Source organism: Pyxicephalus adspersus, chromosome 11 (genome assembly GCF_032062135.1).
Source record: "Pyxicephalus adspersus chromosome 11, UCB_Pads_2.0, whole genome shotgun sequence".
NCBI classification, from domain to species: Eukaryota; Metazoa; Chordata; class Amphibia; order Anura; family Pyxicephalidae; genus Pyxicephalus; species Pyxicephalus adspersus.
Genome location: NC_092868.1, coordinates 50,801,053 through 50,824,108, shown reverse-complemented (window position 1 = coordinate 50,824,108; position 23,056 = coordinate 50,801,053). Strand labels below are relative to the sequence as shown.

At 37.9% G+C, this 23,056-nt stretch overlaps 1 protein-coding gene across 6 annotated transcripts in view; it reads right to left on the bottom strand.

The window, feature by feature from the left end:
- The window catches only part of CAMTA1 (calmodulin binding transcription activator 1), an 884,829-nt gene that overhangs the window by 617,141 nt on the left and 244,632 nt on the right, over positions 1-23,056 (bottom strand). For all 6 annotated transcript variants that reach the window (XM_072426016.1, XM_072426012.1, XM_072426011.1 and 3 more), the window contains exon 3: positions 14,208-14,275. In XM_072426016.1, the coding sequence (XP_072282117.1) occupies positions 14,208-14,275 (68 nt within the window). The remainder of the gene's footprint in view (positions 1-14,207; positions 14,276-23,056) is intronic.

The following is a 23,056-nucleotide window of genomic DNA, read 5'->3' as shown; positions in this document are numbered from 1 at the left end:
AGTGCTCTACTTGATTGAATTGGCAAAGGCTTGCAAGAAGAAATCAACATTTGTTTTGACCTGCAAATTAATTTTGGCCACTTGAATTAGCAAGAGTTGTACAAATTTTGCTCTTGTGCTAAATTGTTTTCTGTTCTTCACCTTCCTGGTGTACTTAAAGCTGAACTCCAAGCAAGCAACTCAATAAACAGCCAAAATAATAGATATGTCTGACTTATAAAGTGTCCCATATGCCAACAGCTTTCTAGTGTTGTTCAGCTAGTTTTTTAAGGCAGCCATCCCTGCCAGGCAGCATGAAAATGCTGGTGACCTCCGGTGCACTGAAGCTGTATACACTGGTCAGGGACACACCCACAACCTGATGGCTGCCAAATGGAGATGCAAGATCACAGTAGTTAGAACCTTCCCTGTGCTCTACCCTCCTGTAAGAATGTAATTGTATTAGATCAACATCAACATCTACCTCTGTTTGGATCAATGGCTCATCCTTTCCAAACAAGAGTGCTAATATACAAAAGACATTACATAACACATGCTCAATTGCTGTGTGTGTCTCCACTACCACCTTTTACTAACCTCTTCCTATGACGCTTTGTCACTGTTATAAGAGGTAAATAAATCTTCAAGCATGATATCGCTGTGAATACAAACCTAATAGAGGTGATAGCCTTAAGATACTCAACAAATAAAACATTTTAAATAGTGTTTTGTCATAAGCATATATACCAAAATATAACTAAATGTTGCATGACAAAACCACGGAAAAACTACTAGGAAGTAATTTTAACACATTCTTTAGACTGTTATATGAAAAAGCTTTTCTAGAAGCACAGAATAAACTGGTATTAAAATTTAAAAGAAATGACACCAGAGACTGTTGATCCAGGGAACATCTGATTGCCTTAGGGAATAAGGAAGGATTTTTTTCCTGTCGGAGTAAATTGAACCATATTTTATAGGTGTTTTTTTGCTTTCTTTGGATCAACTGCGCATATATGGTTTGATTTGGAATATGCCAGTTTTCTAGTATGTTTATTTCCCTAGTGGTTAAACTTGATGGACTTATGTCTTCTTTCAATCTGACCATTTAACAAAGTCCTTCATATCATCAATATTTAGCTTGAACAAAGCTCAGACAGAAATTTTAGGTTTTCATAAAGCAGATATCAAGTATATCAAAGGCAACAAGTAAATATCTGTAAATATTCTAGGTTTTCTGTAGCTGTTCTATCAATAACAAGGTTTGGGAGGAGGTGGGCGAAAGCTTGACTTCTTATGTTCAAGTCAAGATTGGCATAGCAAAAGCACCGAAGATCCGGGGCTTCAGTGGTGCTCAAGCAGATATTTATAGATATGTGCAGGTGCATGCTTACAAATGCCTTTTAAAAAATAAATTTCTTTATTCTAAAACTTACTTTACCTTTCCATAATTTTATTGCAACTTTAAAGAATGGTTCACGGGTTATATTCAAACATATCAAGAGTTCTGGTGTTTGGAACTACAGTGTTCTCAATTAGGGTTCCATCGAACTATAGGGCTGCTCTGGAGATTGCAAGGCGTTCCTTGAGCTGTGTATAGTTGCCCCCCCTTTTTCTGATGCCTATATACTGCAGTTGACTGAAAATCATCAAAACCAACAGCTTGATGTCAGAAAACTTTTCAGTCCTTACGGTGGCATTCAGACCACCAATGTAAGTAAGCATTCTTTCACCTACCACTAATGTAATGGACATTTACCCCACTGATACCCAAAAAAATGGTTTTAGCAAGGATTCCATGAGAGCTGGAAAATTGTAAAATGTGCCTTGGAGAAAGGCTTGAGGGATATTTTTGTTACTACTTGTAAATACACAAATGTTGATTTCAACTTGGAGTTCTGTACTCTAAATGATGAGATGAATGGTCTTTGTTTCAAACACCTTGATTACCACTTTTGCTGCAATAGTCACAAAATCTGAGGTTATCAATATGATCTCTGCTAGAATAAATCATGTTCAGTTATTAAATTTAAGAAAACTGAGCATCTGAATGGGTCAACTATGGTACGGCAATCAGTCACTATCTCCAAAAGTGATCAAACTGAAATCTAGAAGAAGTATCTCAAACTCGTACTTGAAGTCCCTATTTACCTATTAGGACAATCTAGGATAATATAGGCAGGGCTTTCCAACTTCAGTTTTGGAGAACCAGACACTGGTCAGAATTTTAATATAAGCAGATTCATCTACGTTTACTGTACCAACTATGTGTGCAGATCCTGGCCCTTATTGGACTGGAGTTGAATATCCATAATATAGATTATTATAGATGAATGATGAGGATGATATAAAAGAATTTACCTGAACACGTTTCTCATATAATCGAGGAGGTGATTTATTATGGTTTCAGTGACTACAGATACACTTTAAATAAACTCGAATCTATTGTAGAAAGGATCAGCAATCAGGGACACTTGTCTTTTTCCTTCTGATACATAATCAAAAAATATAGACTGTCGCATTAACATACCTCTCATTAAATCCACTATAATGGCTTAACACCAAAAGGATAGAAATGATTTATTTCCCGTTAGATAAGCATTTTCAATCGAACTGAGCATTCCCGTTAAGATCTACAATTGTATGATAATGATACTAATGTAGTAAATTAATTCAAAAAAGGACGATTGTTTTCAATCTTCGTGAAAGCTCTCTTGGTTAATCCAAATCTAACGACACAGGAAATGAAAATTCCCTTATTAATGAAAAGATGAGGTTATGAATTGCCCCATTTTACCTGGCAATTTAATATTTCATCAATTAACTTTACAATTAATTATTTAATGCAAAATACATGGATGTCCTATTCTCTAAAAATTGAAATGAGTCTGCTTGGTATTAACTCAGCAAGAATCGGATTCTACTTTTTTTTATTCTTTTAATAATGAAATGAAAAATAGTTTGTAGGGGTTGTTTAATACTTTGGAAACTCAGATCTTTTACAGTAAAAACCAGTTAAAAAAAAAATCAGTAAACAAACTGCTGGTACAGGTTGACATTCAAAAATCTGGCCATCGATAATCCGGATCATTCAGTTTTCCGGCATGGATTTCGGAGCGCATTTTCAAATTTACACGGTTTTCTGGAGATTTTCCATTTATGTTTTGATAGTGTTGTACTCCAGAATCAGCTGTTTTTCTTGCTTTTCTTCCACAAATTGAAGTTGTTCCTGTTGCTGAGGATGCTGTTACTGTCAGTTATGAAAATGATCTTCCTGACAGCCCATATGCTATTTTTTGAGGGTACAGTAATGATTAACATAGAGGCACTATTTTGTTAAGTTGAACTAAAATTCTGTAAAACTGTTTTATTTAGTTGGTGAACATTTAATTTGCTTTTTATTTATTGTCATTTAAATTGGTGTTAATTCTTGTTTTTTTATATACAGCATATATAACCTTCAAAAATCCTGAATTTTCAGAAATCTGGCACTCCTCAGGTCCAGAGGTTGCCGGATTTTTGAATGCCAACCTGTACTTTAGTAATTTGTAAAGCAGACCTGCATGCAATCCTCACCTTAAATCTGAGCCCTACCGAAGTTTCTTTCCACCCCTAGATGTTGCCTGTCTTTCAGGTTGTATAATCAGCAGCATCATTTAACCTCCGTTCTCTGAACCAAGGTTGTTGGAGACACCCCCCAGCACTTCTACACTAAATGGCACTCAAATGTTGTTTGGTGATGGGGAAGGGCTGTAGGTAATGGTGCAGTCGTATTTGAAAGCACAATCTCCAGTGCTAGATAGGGATGGAACAGGTTACAATCACTGTGAGATTGCTATGGTTCTACTCTAATACCTGACATGTTCTAACCCTAGAAGTTATGCTTTAAAACAAGAACACTAAAACAATAAATGATAAATAAAGAATGGGAAATGAGGCATATTTAGTGTTTTTTTTGACATCTGGAGTGAATCTTTTTTAACACCCTTGCTCTATGCAACAAAATTATTGATAACAGTGATAACAATGAAACCAAATGCCCAAGAACTGTGATTTATAAAAAAAAGAGACCACTTACACTAATGTCGGAGAAGTGCCCCTTAGTATGGGTGGTCATTAAACAGGTGCCCCTTAATATTGGTGGTCAGTGGTGATATGTGCCCTTACATTGGAGGCCAGTGGAAAAATGTCCCTATTGTCTTATATGCATTATTATTATTATTATTATTATTATTAATATTATTAATAAACAGGATTTATATAGCACTAACATATTACGCAGTGCTGTATATTAAATAGGGGCTGGAAATGTCAGACAGATACAGACAGTGACACAGGAGGAGGAGAGGATCCTGCCCCTGTATGGTCAGTAATGACGTACCATCTAAATTGGTGTTCAGTGAAGTGCCTCTTTATAATGATGGTGAGTACAAAAGAGACCTTCAGTATTGGTAGGGAATAGGAGAAGTGGTGGTCAGTGACAGGAACGACATTTTTTTTCAAGCTAGAGGTCAATCTACCACTGCTCAATGAATCCCTGACAACCTCTGGATGAATCCTGGTTAAAAAACAAATCTAGCTACACGTTGAGGACTTCTTTCTATCTCAACTTGAAAAATAAGGTCCACCCAAAACATTTCTCCAGTGCTATTATACATTTTGACAAATAATTCAATTTATTTTGATGTATTTTGCATTTGTAAAGGAAGCAGAATGCCATGCCCATAATGTTTTTATCTGCAAATACTTTCACGAGAAGTACCACCACATTTCCTCAAGCAAACAGCACAGGGTACTGTAGACGGATGGCTGTGACTTGGAATCACTTTATATGATTAAAACACACTTGAATGTGACATTGTTTTTTCCCCCTTTCCTGGGCTTTTCAGTGCTTCCCGAGTCTCTGGAGCCTTGCTGTAACAGCAAAATTCAATCTGAATGGAAACATGATGGGGATGTAGCCGTGGATGAGATGTCAGCTGCTCCAGGCCCCAGACATTATTTAGAGTTGGCATGTCAGCATAATATTCTAATAAAATTATTGTTTAGACAAAAACCCGCTGGTAATAACTTAAAGATGAAGCTACTTGTTGCCGAGAAAATCCATAGCTTAAAATGGAAAGACGGTTATAAGGAGGATTTGTTTTTGCCAGGTAAAAGAGAGACAGAAATCAAATGAAAAGATGAGAAGGTGGCAGGCACTCTGTTACCTACAGTAAAGTTAGGTATTTACGTGACTGTGTTTTTGCCTATAAAGGTGGTAGTGGGGAAGGGGATGACTTAGATATCTCTAGTCATTTAATTCATATAGTAAGTGGGTGAAAATCAGATTAGATGCAGACCAATAATAAACACCACACTGCCAGCCAGTGTGATCTACATCTACAATTATGTAATTCCTGTGCAAATTCAGCCAATACGTGATACCACAATGCACCAGGGAAATAAATACACATCTCTTCTTCAATATATGCACATTTTCCTATGATCTGATTGTTGATCTCCCAGACATGTAGTGTACTCACTTTCAACCCCTTTCAACTCCTAAATTTTGTACCCTGCCTGCTAGACTACAGAACCCAATTCCGTATCCTCTGTTCCCTGCTGCTCTCTGTCCCACTTTACATCCATGCATTAGTTTCTTACTGCTGCTTTGACTCCCTTGAGCCTTTCCACATGTGTGTGTTGAGAAAGAGCTCTTGGGAGTGTAGTTTTGGGGATCTACCCACATCAAATAGAACAGAGCACCCAGCAGCTGTTCCAGCTAATATTTTACCCACCTTGTGAAGATGTCATTGGGAGAACTAAAAGTTTAAAAATGGGTAATGCCATACCAGTCCTTGGTTGTTTAACCAAAAGTAAAGGGTAAAATATCAACATGGTTTAGGCAGTAATATAAACCATAGCCAGAGTTTCAATATTTCAAACTGGATATTTCAAGCCTAAATCCAAGTTAAGATTCCTTCTATATAAACATGCGAGCTTTACCAAGCAAATAATGAAAGGGTCAACCAAGACAGATGCCAAAAGGATGGTCACATTTTACCTAAAAGATTGCCAATCCTGACAACCAAAGCTTCTCAGAGCGATCAGGCAAAATGAACATCGCCTGTCCTTTTTTGCAATAATGACCGATCGATCACATATTTTTAAAAGTGGAACTTTAGTTCCATAACAGTGACAAGCCCTGCTATTGTAGTGTCCTTGACGTCTCTTCCTCCCATTACCACCTCCCATAATTCCCTTCCCTTTATTAATACCTGAAAACACATTATAAGCTCGCTTTTTACCTAGAAGCCATTTTAGACAGACACAATTTATCAATATATTATTATGTGTCAGCAGGCTAAGTACTATGTAGATTGCTGTGCTTTTTTTCCCCTTCCTTTCGAGAACCGGTTCATTTTGAAAGCATCTTTCCATATAAGCCGTTAATTTTTCTATCAATCCCTGGGGAAAATAAATAAATAAGAAGAAAAGCATCTTCAGATAAAGGGGAAGAAAAAAAAACGTGGCATGTGATATTTATCACGCGTTTCACACTTTTCGAAATGCATAAGCAATTACTCCTGGCTTAACCCCGGCCTCTATTTCATGGCCATTTATCAGGCGGTGATCCACTTGCCAACGCACAATTCCAAACAAGCATATATCAATTGTGAGTGTAGCGCTGACGCGTGGCGGGGACAGTGAGAGAGAGGATGATGACAATGGATGTGCCTTCCTCACCAGCTACTTTGTCAAGGGGCTGCCATATCCAACCCAAAAGAATATACAGGTGACTAAAAAACAATCTGTCTATAGCTGTCTGTCCTGTGTTAACCCCAGCATGGTATATAAGCTAAACCACAAACAGATACAAAGGATACAAAACAAAGTAGCTGTGTAATAATTAATACATAATTACCTGCTTTTTATAATAGCACCTGAATAGGACCTAGAAATAACCTCTTTACATTCCCTGTACAGCAGGGCTGGCTGGCGAAGCATCAGTGCAAGAAACCAATAAATTCATGTGATGACAAGAAGCATGACGATTCTGACATAAGCAAGACCCGACTGACATAAACTCATCTTTGTGCTGCCTCTCCTTTCAGTGTCTAATCACAGGTTGGGCTCAGTGGAAGAGGGTTGAATGATCCTGGTCATAAGATTAAGGACATCTAGTGGCTGAATGAAAATCTTTGGTCTGAAGGTTTGTGTTGCTTTTAAAGCTGCATTGGTTGGGATATTTAATTTAATAGATTTCAGTTTTAAAAAGACAGATTATGAGATGTCCATTTTGCCAATTTTGCTTATTTAACAAAGGTAATAAGGAAGGTACACACTGGGCCCAGCTGCCCATTCATTGGTGGTTAGGAGACAATCCCACCCACGAGGACCACAAGCCAATGGTAAATCAGGCTTGTTGTGTAACTTAGAGGAAAACCCAGCAGAGGCTTCAAACTTTTCCCACACTATCCAAAACAAAATATTTGGTGCTGAGCTTTAACAGTCTGCCCTGATTTCCTGTCGGATGCGAGCTGTTCCTTAATTAATAGCATGCATCGAAAGTGCAAGAACGCAGCAAGGCATTACACTCATCCAACTGGCGGTTCCTTTTAATAACCCTGACTACTTATTTAGTAAGAAGTTATTTCTCCATCTAATGCCTTCACGATTAAGATGGGAGCAGGAGACTACAAGTGGCAAAAATATTATTAAAGACATAACCTGTGATGTGTGTCAATGTCTCTCGCCGCCGAGACAGCAATGCACTTATATGAGCTGATTAGGATGAATGATGGACGGCTGATCTGGTGCTCAAAACGCGGCATCATGTTATTAAAATAAAATTTTATAAATCTCCGTGTGACAATTCCTTTTTTATTAATTTCTCCAAAGCAGAAATTAGCCCATCTTTCGAGCCACGAGCATAAATAAGGCGGGCTGCGTCTCACTGGCATATTGATATCATTAATTTTTTAATATAAAAAGCCGTCTGATGTGAAGTCGGTGTTTAAACGACACCAATTAATTTTCCTGGTTAAAAAGTCTAAACAAACTTCAAAACTAATTGCAGATAGTCCTTGGCCGGCCTGGAGGGCTTTCTTCCTGGCGGAGGATTTTTGTTTTGATGGGAAGCATGTAAGAGGCGAGAGGTCTGACGCGGTTTTATGTTACAGCCAGAACTGGCTATTTGGGAGGGGACTCTACAGTGCGTGGATTCAGTGTAACCACGGCAAAAGAAAACACTGGAACTCCCATAGGAGAATAAAAGTCTTACTGTAAACTTTAAAAGAGAAGACATAATACGTATTTGTTATAGATTAAGGCAAAATGCCACAGGTAGAGGGACCATCCAGATTATGCAGGTGTCACAGTGGTGCATGGAAGTTCCTAGTGGTGCACTAAGGGTCATCAGTAGACCACCGGCACATCTGGAGTCCCTGGGTGCATTGGGGTCACTAGGTAACTTTTGGGAGTCACTGGAAGCACAGACTAAAAACGGCAGGTAGACTGGAAATCATTGGAAGCACTGGCTGAAAAGTTACAGGTAGACTGGATGTCACTGGGTCAACTGGCTTAAGAATGACAGGTGGATTGGGTGTTACTGGGTGCATTGACTGAAGAATGACAGGTGGACTGGGAGTCATTGGAAGCACTGGCTAAACAGGGACAGGGATACCGGGTGCTACTGGAAGCAATGAAAACACAATGACTGGTGGACTGGGTGTCACTGGAAACACCTCCTGAAAAATGACAGACAGACTAGGGGTCACTGGAAAAACTGGTTGAATAATAATAGGTGGACTGGGAGTCACTGGATGCACTGGCTGTCATGCACATGTGGACTGGAGGTCACTGGGAGACCTGTCAGAAAAATTAAACGTGATTTGGGTGTCTCTGGAAAACATGGCTGAAGAATGAAATGCAAACTGGGAGTCATTTTCTGTGTCCTTTGTCCTTTCTGTGTCCTGTGTTCTAAATTTTAGCTCACTTTAGGATGGATAAAAAAGTGGTAATCCTGACAAAGCTCCATAAAATAAATTGCTACGCATGCTTGTTATTTATTCTCAAGTTCTGTGTAGACTACTAAAAAAAAAAAAGGTTGAAAAAAAATCAGTGAATCAATCACAGGAGTAGAGAATTCCTGCTGGTATTGTACCATTGCCATGGCTACAAAAAAAAGTTATGTTGACATTTTTTTGAAAAAAAACATGACAAAAAAAACCTACGGGAAGATAAAGATACCGAACCATAATAACGGCTTCCTCGATATCCTTTCCCATAATCCCTTGCTGTGTGATCCTGGAGCTGCCGTTATGCAGTCACATCAGTATCCTGCAGGGGGATAAAGATGCTGAACCATCATGGTGACAACACTGAATTTCCAGAGAAGAATCTTTAGGACCAAAGACAAGCCCTTCATATCTACAATTAAAAAAAACCTGGCTGTTTCAAGACAGCCGGTGTAAAGTCCATGCTAAGCGATGCAGCAAAACGATAACTGAAGGTGATATTTATATGTATAAACCGACCCAGAATTGGAGCAGCAAGACAGAAAGGAGCATTGTGTGTGATGGTGAATGGATGCAGCAAGCTTTTCTGGGAAAATTAATGAAAGGCATTGTAACGGGCTGAATTGTATTGTGAAACGTTCCAGAATGCAAAGGCATATTTTGCTCTGCGGCGAGGCTGGCGGAATCCTCTTGGGCACCATGAGTGCTGACCCCCCTTCTCCCATGATAACTTAGAAACAAAACACTCTACCAGCATTCCCATTTGTCACTCAGTTGGACGCTCACTTCCTTCCATAAATCTCTCCAGACAAGTTATTAAAAGTTATCCAAAAGCTATGTGGTATTTATTTTAGCATTTGAGCTTTAGGAGGAACACCGCCGCACACCTTTCTGAGATTTAAAAGGGCCAAAGAACCTTTATATATAACTGTAGTTCTTTTAGAATGAACAATATAATTGGGTTCTAAATGAAGATCAGATTATACACACAGCTGAATGAGTGATTACAATGCTTACTGACAATACTTATATATTTTTCTTTCCAGAAGGATGATGCTATTTTTATTTAGGCATTACCCAGAAATGTTGGTTCAAAGATAATACAAACATGTAAATCCTGGTGCCTGTGCTGTTCTCAGAACCAGACCAGTCTAGCTGCAGTCCCTCCTACAAAGTTACAATGTACAGTTCAGTGATCAGAAGGGAAGGGATATGCTTTATCTCCATGCAGCAGACTGATAACATCATCTTAGCCTAGGCAAAGTCCTTTAACATTATATATAGCTCAGCCTTTGCTGCACCCTCTGACCTTCCTACAATGTGCAGTCTGATTTACCACTAGGGGAGCAATATGCATCATCTGCATCAGTGGTTGCCAACCTTTTAGAGCTCACGGACCACTAAATTTATGGATTCTGGACCGCACATGCGTGGGGAGCTGGGCGTCTCTCAAAGGAGAAACTAACTGGACTAACTTATTAAGGGGAAACAGGGAAGCTTTTTTGAAAGATATACTGATCCATATTGTAACATACTAATAATGTAATTATAATTGTAAAATGAAAAAATTTATATAAATTGGCATTTCCCCATTTATTTCAACTCAATGATCATGTGACAGGCTCAACATTTTCCTTCTGAGCTGCCTCCTCCTCTTAAACTTTGGTTCATCATACATTATGGTCACCCCCAGCCCCTATGCTCTTTGACAAAAACACAACGCCCAACAAAAAATTAATAATTTCCTGCGGTCTGTTTTTCACTGCTCAAAAATTGCAATCATGGGATGAGAAAATAAACAAGGATGTGTTCGAATTTCATTTTTGTTTATATAAATGTGACATGAAGCTGATTACAGGCGGAAATATTGGCATCAATCCTGCCAACGACACGCTAATGTCACACGTGGGGATTTTTTTTTCACACGTAAAGCTATGTCTATATTTAAAACAGGCCGTGTGGTTTTTCTGGGAATATATGTCACAACATACAGTAAGCGCTGCTATTGTTAGTGATAAATAAGCCACTCGTATCCCAAAGCTTAGATGTCAGTTTATTCCTGGGTAATGCTGTAGAGAAACACTTACAATATTCTGAAATGGAACACTATATATATATTTATATATATATACACACACACACAGAGAGAGAGAGAGAACTACTGCAGTGTATAAGGATATGTAAGCATAATATATAAATATATAATAACAGATGAGCTTTACCATCGTACAAATTATACCAGAGTGCAATTTCATATATCCTTTAAAATATAACATATAATTAACTTTTTAAAATAATATAATTCAATGTATACATTTAAAGGTTTAAAAAAAATAATGCTTTGACCTTTTGGAACAGTTGAAACCGAACACTTAAGATTTTCATTTGCATATATACATTTGTATGCACCGGGCACCACTACTACTGGGATCACCTAGATAAGGGAATCCTGTTCCATATCTTCTTATCTATTCTGAAAATTCATCCCTATCACCACAAGATGATTCCTAGTATTGGACTACTATATGCTGTAATATCATCTCCTGAGACCCCAATGAAATGTCTTTATTTGGTATAAAATTGCTGCTACTTGTCTCTACCTCCCCTGAGGAAGACTAATGGTGAAACGTGTCGGCCCCAGAGACTTTAAGTTCTTTTCTACAATTTTATCATTGCACTTATGTCAATTTAGTAGCTTTGCTCTGTCTAAGGTTTTTTTGGCCTCTAATACTTGAACCAACAACAATTTTTTAATAAAGGTAAAAATGTAGTTCTATTTGCCTCAAAAGCCCTCTTTCGCTGCAAATTTCTTTTTGATTATAACTTATATTGGGGCTGGCACAATTAGTAAAGAAATACATCAGGGGGAATCAAGACCAAACTTCCTGTTTTACCCTCTCCATTTCTGAGCTTTGCTATTTGTCAGCAGTCGCCAACTGGTGATCCGCGAGAAAATTTGGGTGGTCCGCGGCTCTGGGCGGTGCACCCACCAGTGGGGTCAGGAGAAGGACCGGCCAGAGCATGTTTCCTGTACAGATCAAAGGCTCAGGACGGTGGGCGGGTTGTGTCTATAAAAACAACCCCCCACTCTCCCATTACAGGCTCAGATCTGCGAAGGGAGAGGTTCCGGCATCACAACGTCACTACGTCACTTCCCCTTTGAATGACTCACGGCTCCCTGAACATGTGCGGTCTGGAGCTCCTAAGTTTAATAGTCCATTGGTCTGAAAAGGTTAGCGACCACTGCTATATATAGACTGTACAGAGATTGCAAGAGGCTGATACTAAAATCAGACACTTATACTCTTGCATAAAAAATTTATATATTTATGATTCCAGAGCTGCATTAATGAGCATTTTTCCTCTTGCTGGAGTTTAGCTTTACCCTCATGTGCAATGTTACAATACAAAAAGTTCTGACATTGCAATGAGCTAAATGAAAGACACGCCATGAAAGTGAGCGCATTCACCAAGTTGAAAATAACACAATCTTCAAGTTGAATATCAGAGAATTTGGGTACATCAGCACGTGCTCCGGTAAGCAATAACCAGATGTGCTGCGGTATAATTGTATGATATGCATGACAATGTTTCACACGTGTTTCACTTTAATACAATTCAGCCTATACAAGCTAAACACGCTGAGGATATAACGGCGCATTTTTCTGTAATCAAGCTGATAACAGATCAAATAGGATTCACACAGTATCAGACTGACTGAGACAATTGAAATGATGGGCTCATTTTCTATGTTGTGTTAGTTTGTGATGGATTATTCCACTAAAAAGGATTAATAAATTATAGCAAGAGAGCAAAATAAATGGGAAGCGACGACAGCAAATCACATCTTGATTTATCTAAATGTATCAGTAATCTTAAAAAAGTCTTTGATGCTGCCACCTTCAGCTTCTAACGGGGCTTTGGAGGGAGATTTAATATTTGTATTTCTGTGCTGTACTATAATATACTATTCAAAAAATTAGTTTATTAGGGGAATGTTAAAGATGATTTAGATTACCTATTGATTGCATGTAGCAGGTAATCTGTTGTGTTCTACCATAACAGATTACCTGCTATATGTAAAAGACAAAAACTGCTTTTCTTCAAAACAGACCAGAATGGGAGGAGAGATCAGTTTTTAGGGCAGAATGATTTGGGAGACACATCCCCTCCCTATAACGAAGAACAAATGGAGTTTTTCAGTTTTTTCACAGGCTAAGGACAAGAGAGCAGGCAGGCTTTTAAAAAACTAATCATCACCTTGTATTGATGTAAAGTAGATGTAAGTATAATGTAAGTAGATGTAAACCCTAACTGGATGACACTCAGTTTGCAGAAGCATGATGAACCATACATTTTTTTTTATCCAATATTGAATTTCAATTCAGACTAAAAAGTCAAAAGATATGCCTGGAAATTTGTGAACACCTGACCCTTGCACCTGCTATTCTGCCAAACCTATGCAGACTGAACAACCCACCCTCCAAATGATTGAGTTCAGGTGTTTCCAGTGTTAATATTACTGCATACAAAGTCCTTTTAGATAACTGCACTTATAAACTTGAGGCAGCAGTTTGGGAAAGTCCTTTTGTGGATGGAATTTCAGCTCCAAAAAGACATTAATTATTTGGTGTGCAAGAATCCAAGTGGCTTGCACAGAACCTTGACCCGATTCCTACCGAACACCTTTCTGAGATTATATTTTTTCAACAGTTTAATGTATATTTTATGGGTGAAAAAAAACACCTGGGCACCAATGCGATTAAATATGATGCCCAAAAGATAAAAAAAAATCTTGAGAATTGAGGCTTTGAAAATGTTGAAATGCTTTTAATTGTTACAACCCAAAAAGTGATGTAGGTCTACTACTTTTACCATAAAGGTAAATAGTGCACTTGCACCACATTAACTATGGCTTTTTTTTTCTCCAGTAAAATATTTTTTTAGTAAAATCTACCCCAAAAAAAAAAACATTTATCTATCTACATTTATCTATAACAATGCCCCTTAATAGCAATCCTTAATAGCCATTTATTGACTCTTAACGCCCGTTGCTTTTTCCTCTCAGTTGAAGCCAACTTCCTCTTTCCACCAGAAATTGTGAACATTTAAACGTATTTAATCCATGCCACCTGCAATCAGGTCTTTCCACGGCCGGACAAGGAATAATCGGCAAAGGGATCAATGGTAATTACAGCGGGTACAGTCTAGAAAGAGCTTTCCTACCTTGTTTTGGGAGAGGTTGTCAGCCATTCTTCATGTTTTTCAAATGTTATCAAGTAAGCTGCAATTTCCTGAAAAAGTAGAAGATGAAGGCAAAGTTACAATGATAAAATCTATAAGCAGCATCTTAATACGAAAATCAAAGAGGTTATCATGGTAAGGAGGACACCAAATTCTGATGATGTCAACTACTTAAAAAATGAATTATGTTGCTTCTTTATTTATTTACAATGTGGTCATATCTATGAAATATATGTGGATCAGTAATACCATTTACATATAAAAAAAACATCTGGATAATAATGGAGATATAATAAGTACAGGAAAAAAAATCCCTCATGGATGATCTTGTACAAAAAGTTTAACACATTTTTGCAGATAGTCATTTGTTTTACCATATCCACTGCAAACTGATTCATAAATGGGAGGGTCTGGTTAATTATAATCACCCCTGGTGCATTTTCAGTGTTCTGATGATAGTTGCAGGGTCTGCATCCTTTTAGAAGTAATTAACCCTTAAAGATTTTCCTACCAAAATGAAAATTCCTTAGCTAGGTTTGGGCCAGCTAGTTTTGTGAAAGTGAACATGCATACATTTAGGGTGCTATATTGCATTGAATTTTTAAAAAATTACCTAATATTATGTTTGGAGGCCTCTTATATGTTAAAGCAGTCTTGCTTCCATCAGGTTGCACATTATCTTTCTCACAGCGCTTTTATTGCTGCAAACATTAACCTTGAATCGGAGAAGGTAGAGCCAGACGGCGCCCCGAAAAGAGCACAGCGCTTACAAGTCAGAGTCAGGAGTCCGGGCATGGCTTGCCTCGGCTCATTGACTTGGATTATGCTGACTTAGACCTTCTGCCTCCTATTTGGCAGACATGTCTGTGTGTTTGTCAGTGATATATATTTTGACAATCTAGTGAGCCTTAATGTTTTTCTTATGTGCGCTGTGCCATTCAAGTGCATAGCCAATGATCCAGTAAAGTATTTAAAGGCCGAGCCAAGTTTACCTCCAAAAAATGCTGAAAAATGAAAATTCTGTGCGATAATTATGAAAAATTAATAGATTCGTTAATAACTAACGTAGACAGGGAGCAAGATGGGATGGAAGCAGAAAAGGGAAGGGGAGGAAGGAAGATGGGGGGGAAAGGAGAGGAAGACAGGGGAGAGAGGGAGAGAGAAAGAAAAATGAGATAGAGTTTGAAGAAAGAGTTTAAAACAGAAATAGAAATGAAACAAATAAAGATGAACAAATTACATAAAAAATAGCATGAAAGGATAAAAATAATGGAAGAAAAAGAAAGAAAGGGAAACAAAAGTGGGAGAAAAGAGTAAGAAAACGAGAGACTGAGATAGAGAAAACACTTGAAAATAAGAGAGAGAATGTAAAAGATTGACAGAAGAGAAGAAAATGGGAAGAAAGGAAAGGAAAAAGACTTGGGAAGAATGGAGGGAGAAAGGAAGGAAGAAACCTCATGGTGTGAGGCTGATGTAATACAGTTTAGCACGATATCACCTGCCCATAAAATATAGATTGTTGTTTTCTATGTAATATTCTTTGCTGCTCAGTATGAAGCAGATAAGATATACTGTCAGGACATAAATTATGATATGTGTATATGGGAGGAGTAAAGAGGAGGTGAAACAAGGCAAGGCCTGTCCCTGAAGCCACAATATACATGTGTATATTGATAGAGGAAATGGAGATCTGGATGGTCCGATTGAGGGAGTGGGGCATTGAGGTTTTACCACTGGTGACATCATATTGATGTTTAGTGGAGGGTTGTACAATAGATGTCTAGCCTACTGCACCAAAACAGCCTTGCCCAAGCTTCTATCTTTTACCACCAGATGGGAAGGAAACAGAAGGATGGGACTCTGATGGCAAACAAGGTCTGTTTTGTAACATAACAAGTACAGCATTCATTTGAATGTCACATCACCAGTGAGTATAACAAACCTTCACACAACCCTAGATCTCATAAGACAGTTACACAAATCCAAATGAGCGGCACACAGCAGATCCCCCCAATCAAGTGACGAGCTATATGGAATTACACCAGTAACTTCACACACTTTCTCTGTTCTGCTGAGTGCAAAGCAAAGTCATCAAGCTTTGAGGAGAGAGAGAGAGAGAGAGAGAGAAACGGAACACTTGGACACCTGAAGGTAAATTAAATATTTATAAACACAACAACATCTTTGCAGATGGAATTACTGATTTATTAATAATTTCCATAAAAAGCCAGTGGGTGACATCAACATAAGTCATATCTTCTGCTTTCAGGCATGATTCAGCCCATTAATTCCAGATCTGGATTGGGTGCGTCTGATTCGCTAACAGTAAATTGGCAGAGCCTGACGTTTAAATTAAAGGGGATGGAGCAACACAATGTGACAAAAAAGGATTTACACCTTAGGAGGCTGCAAAAATGAAAGTTCCTCAAGCCTAAGAAGTGCGCCAGCACCAATACAATGCTGTGATATAATTTTCCTGGATATGCGTACATGGTGACTTGTAGTTTAAGATGGTGAATAGTCAAAATTTGAGCCAACAATTCAAAGTTCAAGTTTGTCCAATTCTGGGCCATAATTTAGGTACAAGTAAATGACAATGACCTTTGGTAAGGCCCCTTCTCTGTTTCAATGTGTGGCTTAAAGTTAGATCCCATAGGTAAATTGAATAGGCTGCCATTTAGAGACCCACTGGGAAGTTTTGCCCTTATAGGCTTGATTTGTAACTGGAAGTTAGAGTTAACCCCCCCTTAATTTTCAATGGAACATGTGTCTCCATTGGAAGGCCTTCCCTCACTTTCTATAGACAATTGTAAAATTCTTTATTCCCTATTATTTTTCTGTGCAAGTGACAATCATCACCATGTCAAACTGAGAAGGTGAATGCCCCCAGTCAGGAAGCAGATTTCATTGTACACTCAAAATGCAGAAAAAAGATAGGTATGTCCCCAGCCTAGGTTGCTACAGTGTAAACCTGTAAACCTGTAACAGGGAAAATTTACTGCTGTTCAATGAAATACCAGCATTTCAAGGTCATACAGCATGGTGCCTCAGAAGTTAGCACTCTGGCCTTTGCATTGTTCTAGGTTCGAATTTCGGGCCAGACCCTATCTGCATGGAGTTTGCAGATTCTCCCCGTGTTTGTGTGGGTTTCCTCCGGGTACTCCAGTTTCCTTCCACTTTCCAAAAATACGCAGTTAGGTTAATTGGCTTCCCCCCAAAATTGACTTTAGACTGTATTAAAGATATATAACTATGTTTGGGATAATAAATTGTGAGCCCCTTTGAGGGACAGCTGGTGACAGAACCTTGTAAAGCACTGCATAATATGTCAGCACTATATAAATATTGTGTAATATTAAAAATACGCATAACATCTTTATCAAGGTAGTAAAACATATATATACTGAATTGTTCCACGTGTCCTTTCATTAAAAGTTTGGTGATTGATAAAAAAAAAAATCAGAATGACTTGTAGGGCTTATTCGCACCTCTCTATACTTGTGTGTTGCATTAAAGCATATACATTATATCACCCATTAAAATGCATAACAATAAGGCAGGACATGAACCATGTCTTTCCGGCGCAGCACAGCACAACACACGGTATGCTATGTAACATGCATTACCTGCAAAGAAAAGCTTCTGTTCCAAAAAAACAATAAAAATCTCATGGCACAGTGTTTATAAACACTGCTAAGACATCAGATATACCAGCAAAGTAACACAGTTTACATGTGTATCTACTTTGTTTCATTTATACAGAGATCAAGAATGAAAAATGAGACGAATAATACATTTTGTTTATTGGTTGGTTTTGTTTTACTATTTATTCCCTTGTAAACTCATAATTTACCCCAATTGGTCTCTGCTATGTTTTTTTTTTCTTTTTAGTGTTACATTTAAAAAAAGAGGAAAAAAAAACTTTATATCACTTTTAAATAACTTTTCAATGCTTTGTACCATAATTATTTACCGTATTTTTCGCCGTATAAGACGCTCCGGAATATAAGACGCACCCAATTTTAAAGGAGGAAAATCTAGAAAAAAAGATTCTGAAAGATTATTCCCCTTCTGATCACTCATGTGCCTTTCATACCGGTATTCCCCTTCTGATCACTCATGTGCCATTCAAATTCCCTTTCTGATCACTCTGTACCTTTCAAATTTCCTTTTCTGATCACTTTGTCATTCAAATTCCCCTTCTGATCACTCTGTGCTTTTTTTGTATTGTACAGAGGTTAGGACAGGGAACAGCAGGTGGCGCTGTGCCGGCTTCTTTCGCTTTGCTTTACAGACAGGAGAAAACACGATGCTGGCAGAGGAGAGAAGAGACAGACGCTGCTGCAGCCAGACACACGCAGGATCCGGGTATTGGGTGAGTATATTTTAATTATTTTTTTTAACACATTTGTCGTATAGGACGCACTAACTTTTCCCCCCCAGTTTTGGGGAAGAAAAAGTGCGTCTTATATGGCAAAAAATACGGTAATTGTAACTTTGACATTTTTGAATAAAATGAACACATAAAACAAAAAAAGATGTCAAATTTAAAAAAAGAAAAGATTACATAGGAAAAATTGTATTTAAAGTTTGTTGCTTCTTTTGTCTATGGATTGCATAAAAAATAATCTTAATTTTGCAAGACAATATTTTGGGGTATGAAAGCTGAACTGGTTAATTGCTGCCCCCTATTCCTGACCCTGCTACCCTGCGCAAAACAGTGGCACCCATACATAAATACCCTTTACATCCAAGAATGATAGGATGAGCCAATCAAAGTTCAACGTGAATGTCTCAATCAAAATTACAGATTAGGACAAGATGTAAATGACTTGAAGACTCACAATATCATTTGCAGTTATTTCTTTGCAATTACATTAACATACTTATATGCGGTAGGCTACATTATATGGAAATTGGTGATTCCACTTCATTGATAATCTGGCTAATAGTCAGTTCCAAATTAAGTTTGGCAGGTCTGTGATCATTAAAAACCTGAACAGGCTCCCACTTTCTTATAAAGTTGGGAATAATAGCTTTTTGGACAACACAAGACCACAAAAAGAGAACGATAGATAAAAAGAGAAAACGACTGACAAAAATGAGAATTTAACTGATTCAGAAAGTGCAAGTTTGCATTTAGTACAAATAGCAGAATTATGCAGAGTGATTGCTCTTATTACTAAAAACCATTATAACTCCAGGTTTTCATTTGGTTCCCTGAAGGACACTTAATGAAAAGCATCGCTGAATGTCAAAAGCTTGATATTTGACTATTGTATCTCTCTATCAGCTTCACTCAAAAACTATCACTTAATCAGTATTTTCTGGAGGGTGGAGTGCATAAAACTGATGATATATTGGTAAATGGCTTCATCCTGGGGGTGCCTGGCAGGACTTGAAGGCTAAGCAGTGGACTCAGGTTTTTAAATGGAATATAGAATAGATTTGTGAAAATTGCTAACTTTTCAGCCATGCCCTTTCTAGGATGCAACACTCACAAAAAAGTATTTACCCAAAACTCTATTATAGGTGCATCTGGCTACAACTAACTCAGTTTGGTAAGTCAACTAACAAAGAGTTCATAATTTTAGAATCAAATAAAAAATGAACAACATATTATTTTAGGAGATTTTAAGGTTTGTCATGAGTGCTTACTGGAGTGGTCTGGAAACTCAGCACCGAAAAGGAAAAAAGGTCTCTTCATTTAGCTAGGATTTCTAATTTATTACTTATAAATGCCCGTTGATCCTGCATGAAGTGAGACATCTTTATCACTTCCTGTAAAATGAACTGAATACACATACAATATTAAATTCATTTTAAGCCATTGTGTATACATGATAAATTCACCATTCTCACATGTAATGTATTTGACGAGAAGAAAACATAGCTCCTTCCATGGATACAGTGGGGGAGTAAATGTCACCCAATGATGGAAAGTGTGTTTTTTTGCAAGATCACAGGCAAAGGTAGAAGCCTGAAACAAGTTATAATATAATACATTTTTAGTTTGTTTTGGGGTTTTATAATCACACTATTAATAGAGAAACTGCTAAAAAAGGAAAAACAAAAAAACTTCATACATAGGACACACAAACCTTGCATGTATGAAAATACCTAACTACACATCCTATCCATTCCATAGATGCTTCCAATACAACAGGCGGTTGGTTGGAAGAAAAGAAAATGTGATTTTTTTGAAAATTCATTACCGGGATAAGCCAACGGTATTCTCACAAGTGTATTACCTCTCCCGTCTGTTTCTATCTCAGAGTCATTTCTAATCAGAAAAAAATAAAATGAGAGCCGTTAAGACCCGGAGTCATGGTGTGAAGTCTCTTGGAGGTTGGATGGAGGTAATTGTGAGATCATCCACATAATATTTCCTAAGAATGATGCGTCCCTGGGGACTCCGGTTATTGTATGCTCTATTGAATATCTGTTCAGTACTGGTCACAATGTCTGACCTTGCAGCTGGCTGACTGTTAATTTCCCTTTAAATCATGGAAAAGAGAGAGTTAAAGGTTCACTCCAGTCAAAGCTGAAGATTAAGCTTTAAATACAGGCTGGCCGCCCAGGGATACTGGTCTTTATTTAGGGATCTATCTGAAAAAATGGATTGTGGTTGAGTCTGGGACCAGAAGCCCCTAAAGCTGTAAATTAGGTCTGCGTGTTCTGAACTCCGCCTATTGCTACAAGAAAAGGGACTGTTCCGCGGCACGGACTCTTGTCACCAGAGCCTACAGTACAAGCTTGCCAAAACTAGCTTGAATGGTGAATGTTTTGTGATATGTGCCAAACCTGTTCAAAACAGTCGAACTGAGTTTTGCCAAGTAAACTTTACAATAACAGCTGTTAAGAGACAGACCAGGTAGTGTTTTCTTTGGCAGTTTGTCAGTGAAGGTTCTGTACTTGCAGGGTATTTAAAGGAATAAGATGAGGTCATCGGATTTATAAAGAAGAATGTAACAAAAACATAAAAGTTTTATTTAATGATTTTATTAGCATGAATAAAAGGGGAAAATAAGGAACCAAAGTAGAAAAATAGGTAAAATATTAGCAGATTAAACAACAGCTTTAAGAAATGGAGGGAGTACAGTTTTTTGCTCATAGCAATGCATGGTAGCTAATTCAACTTCTAAAAGATTTTTCTAAAGTATTCTTCCAATGGTGAAACTTCAGCAAAAATTCATCAAATTGATCATTTGCAGCTTTACAAATATGCCACTAATCTGGTGGCGGCAAGTCAATGATAACAGCTTTTTGCATCACCACCAGAGCCAATGTATATGACATTACGCTCATTATACACTTGAACTTTACCAAAAACATAAACCTGCGAAGAGCTGCGCTAAAACCTTTTAGACATATTTAGACAAAATATTTTGAGAATGGAACCCCACACCTGATTAAACTCGAATAAAGGTCTCATCAGCCAAATAATATAGTTTATGCGTGCCAAATAATAGGCGGCCTTGTTCAGCAAATGAAAAGAAATGTCAAATCATTTCATTTCCGTTTACCTCTACAAATACTGGATGTATGTTAACAAGATGATTCAAAAGCATTTCCCAATGAGGCTGTAATGAGCCCATTTTCAATGCACATCAAAAAGATTCTGCTTGAGCTAAATGACTTCCACTCACACCAGTAATGATATGCAGTCATACTTCAGCGGCACTCTTCAGATCTATACTATATATCTATCTATATGTAGTACAGCGTTGTGGAGTGACAGCACAGGAAGCAGACTGCTAGAAAGGGACTGCTTTAACCCTGCTTAACGGAGAGCTGATGGTGGCTAGCAAGGCTGTCAGGCTACAAACAGGAAGACCATTTCAACTATAAACCCTATCTATAAAATTCTCTACTTTACTCTGTTTTGATCTGGTAAATATATCAATACTTTCATATATATATACCCATGTTCAATTGTTGCAGGTTCAGTAATTATTTCATGTTTGCCAAACCTGGTTCCAGTAAAACGAGCATGCTGGGATGGTAAAAAAAAGGCTGTTAGTCTGGACAACTATTGCCCTATATAACTGCTAGCAAATTAGAACTCATTATTAGCCTCAGCTATTAACAGGCATTTAAATATGTGAGCAGAATGATTCTCTTTTTGCCCTCCCTGCTGCTGGGTGAAAATGCTGAGTGCTGGCATAACACTAAAAAGGAAAATGTGCTGTGTGGTCATGTTGAGAAATCAGGGGACACCCTGTTGGTCAAGACCTAACCTAGGTTTATTTAGCTGCTTGGGCATATATACGTAACATGCATTGAGTAGATAAAAATTTAATTCACCGATTTGTGTTTGCTTAGCTAACAGCTCAGAAAAATCAGCTGTGAAAGTCTCTAATCTTTTCCTACCTGGCTCTAACAGCGGACAAGGCGACGCCAGTGCAAACAGCTGTCAGTAAAGCTTTAGAGAAAAGATGATTTCTACAGAAACCGCAGCTTCTGTAGTGCATATTTTGTACTAAGGGTTGAGGTTGGTTCTAGCCTAATGAAGGATGGCTCACTGGAGGACCAGCAATTTCTAGACAGGTAGAAAATTGTCAAATAATGAGCCCAAAACTCAGGGTGGAGTGTTAGGATGCTTTAACTGAAAAAAGGGGACCTGCAGGCTACCCTTTTAAACAAAGGTTTTAAATAAAAAATGACAATGGCCCAGATGATGTTCCAAAAAAAATTTATCATCTCTTGCTTCAATCCTAAAAAAAACAAAGACAATGCCCCTGATTCATCAAGCAAAATCGGATTATCGGTCGCGCATTCGTATTAGCGATCCGGAATCGTGCGCGATCGCGCTATTCAACAACTGAAAA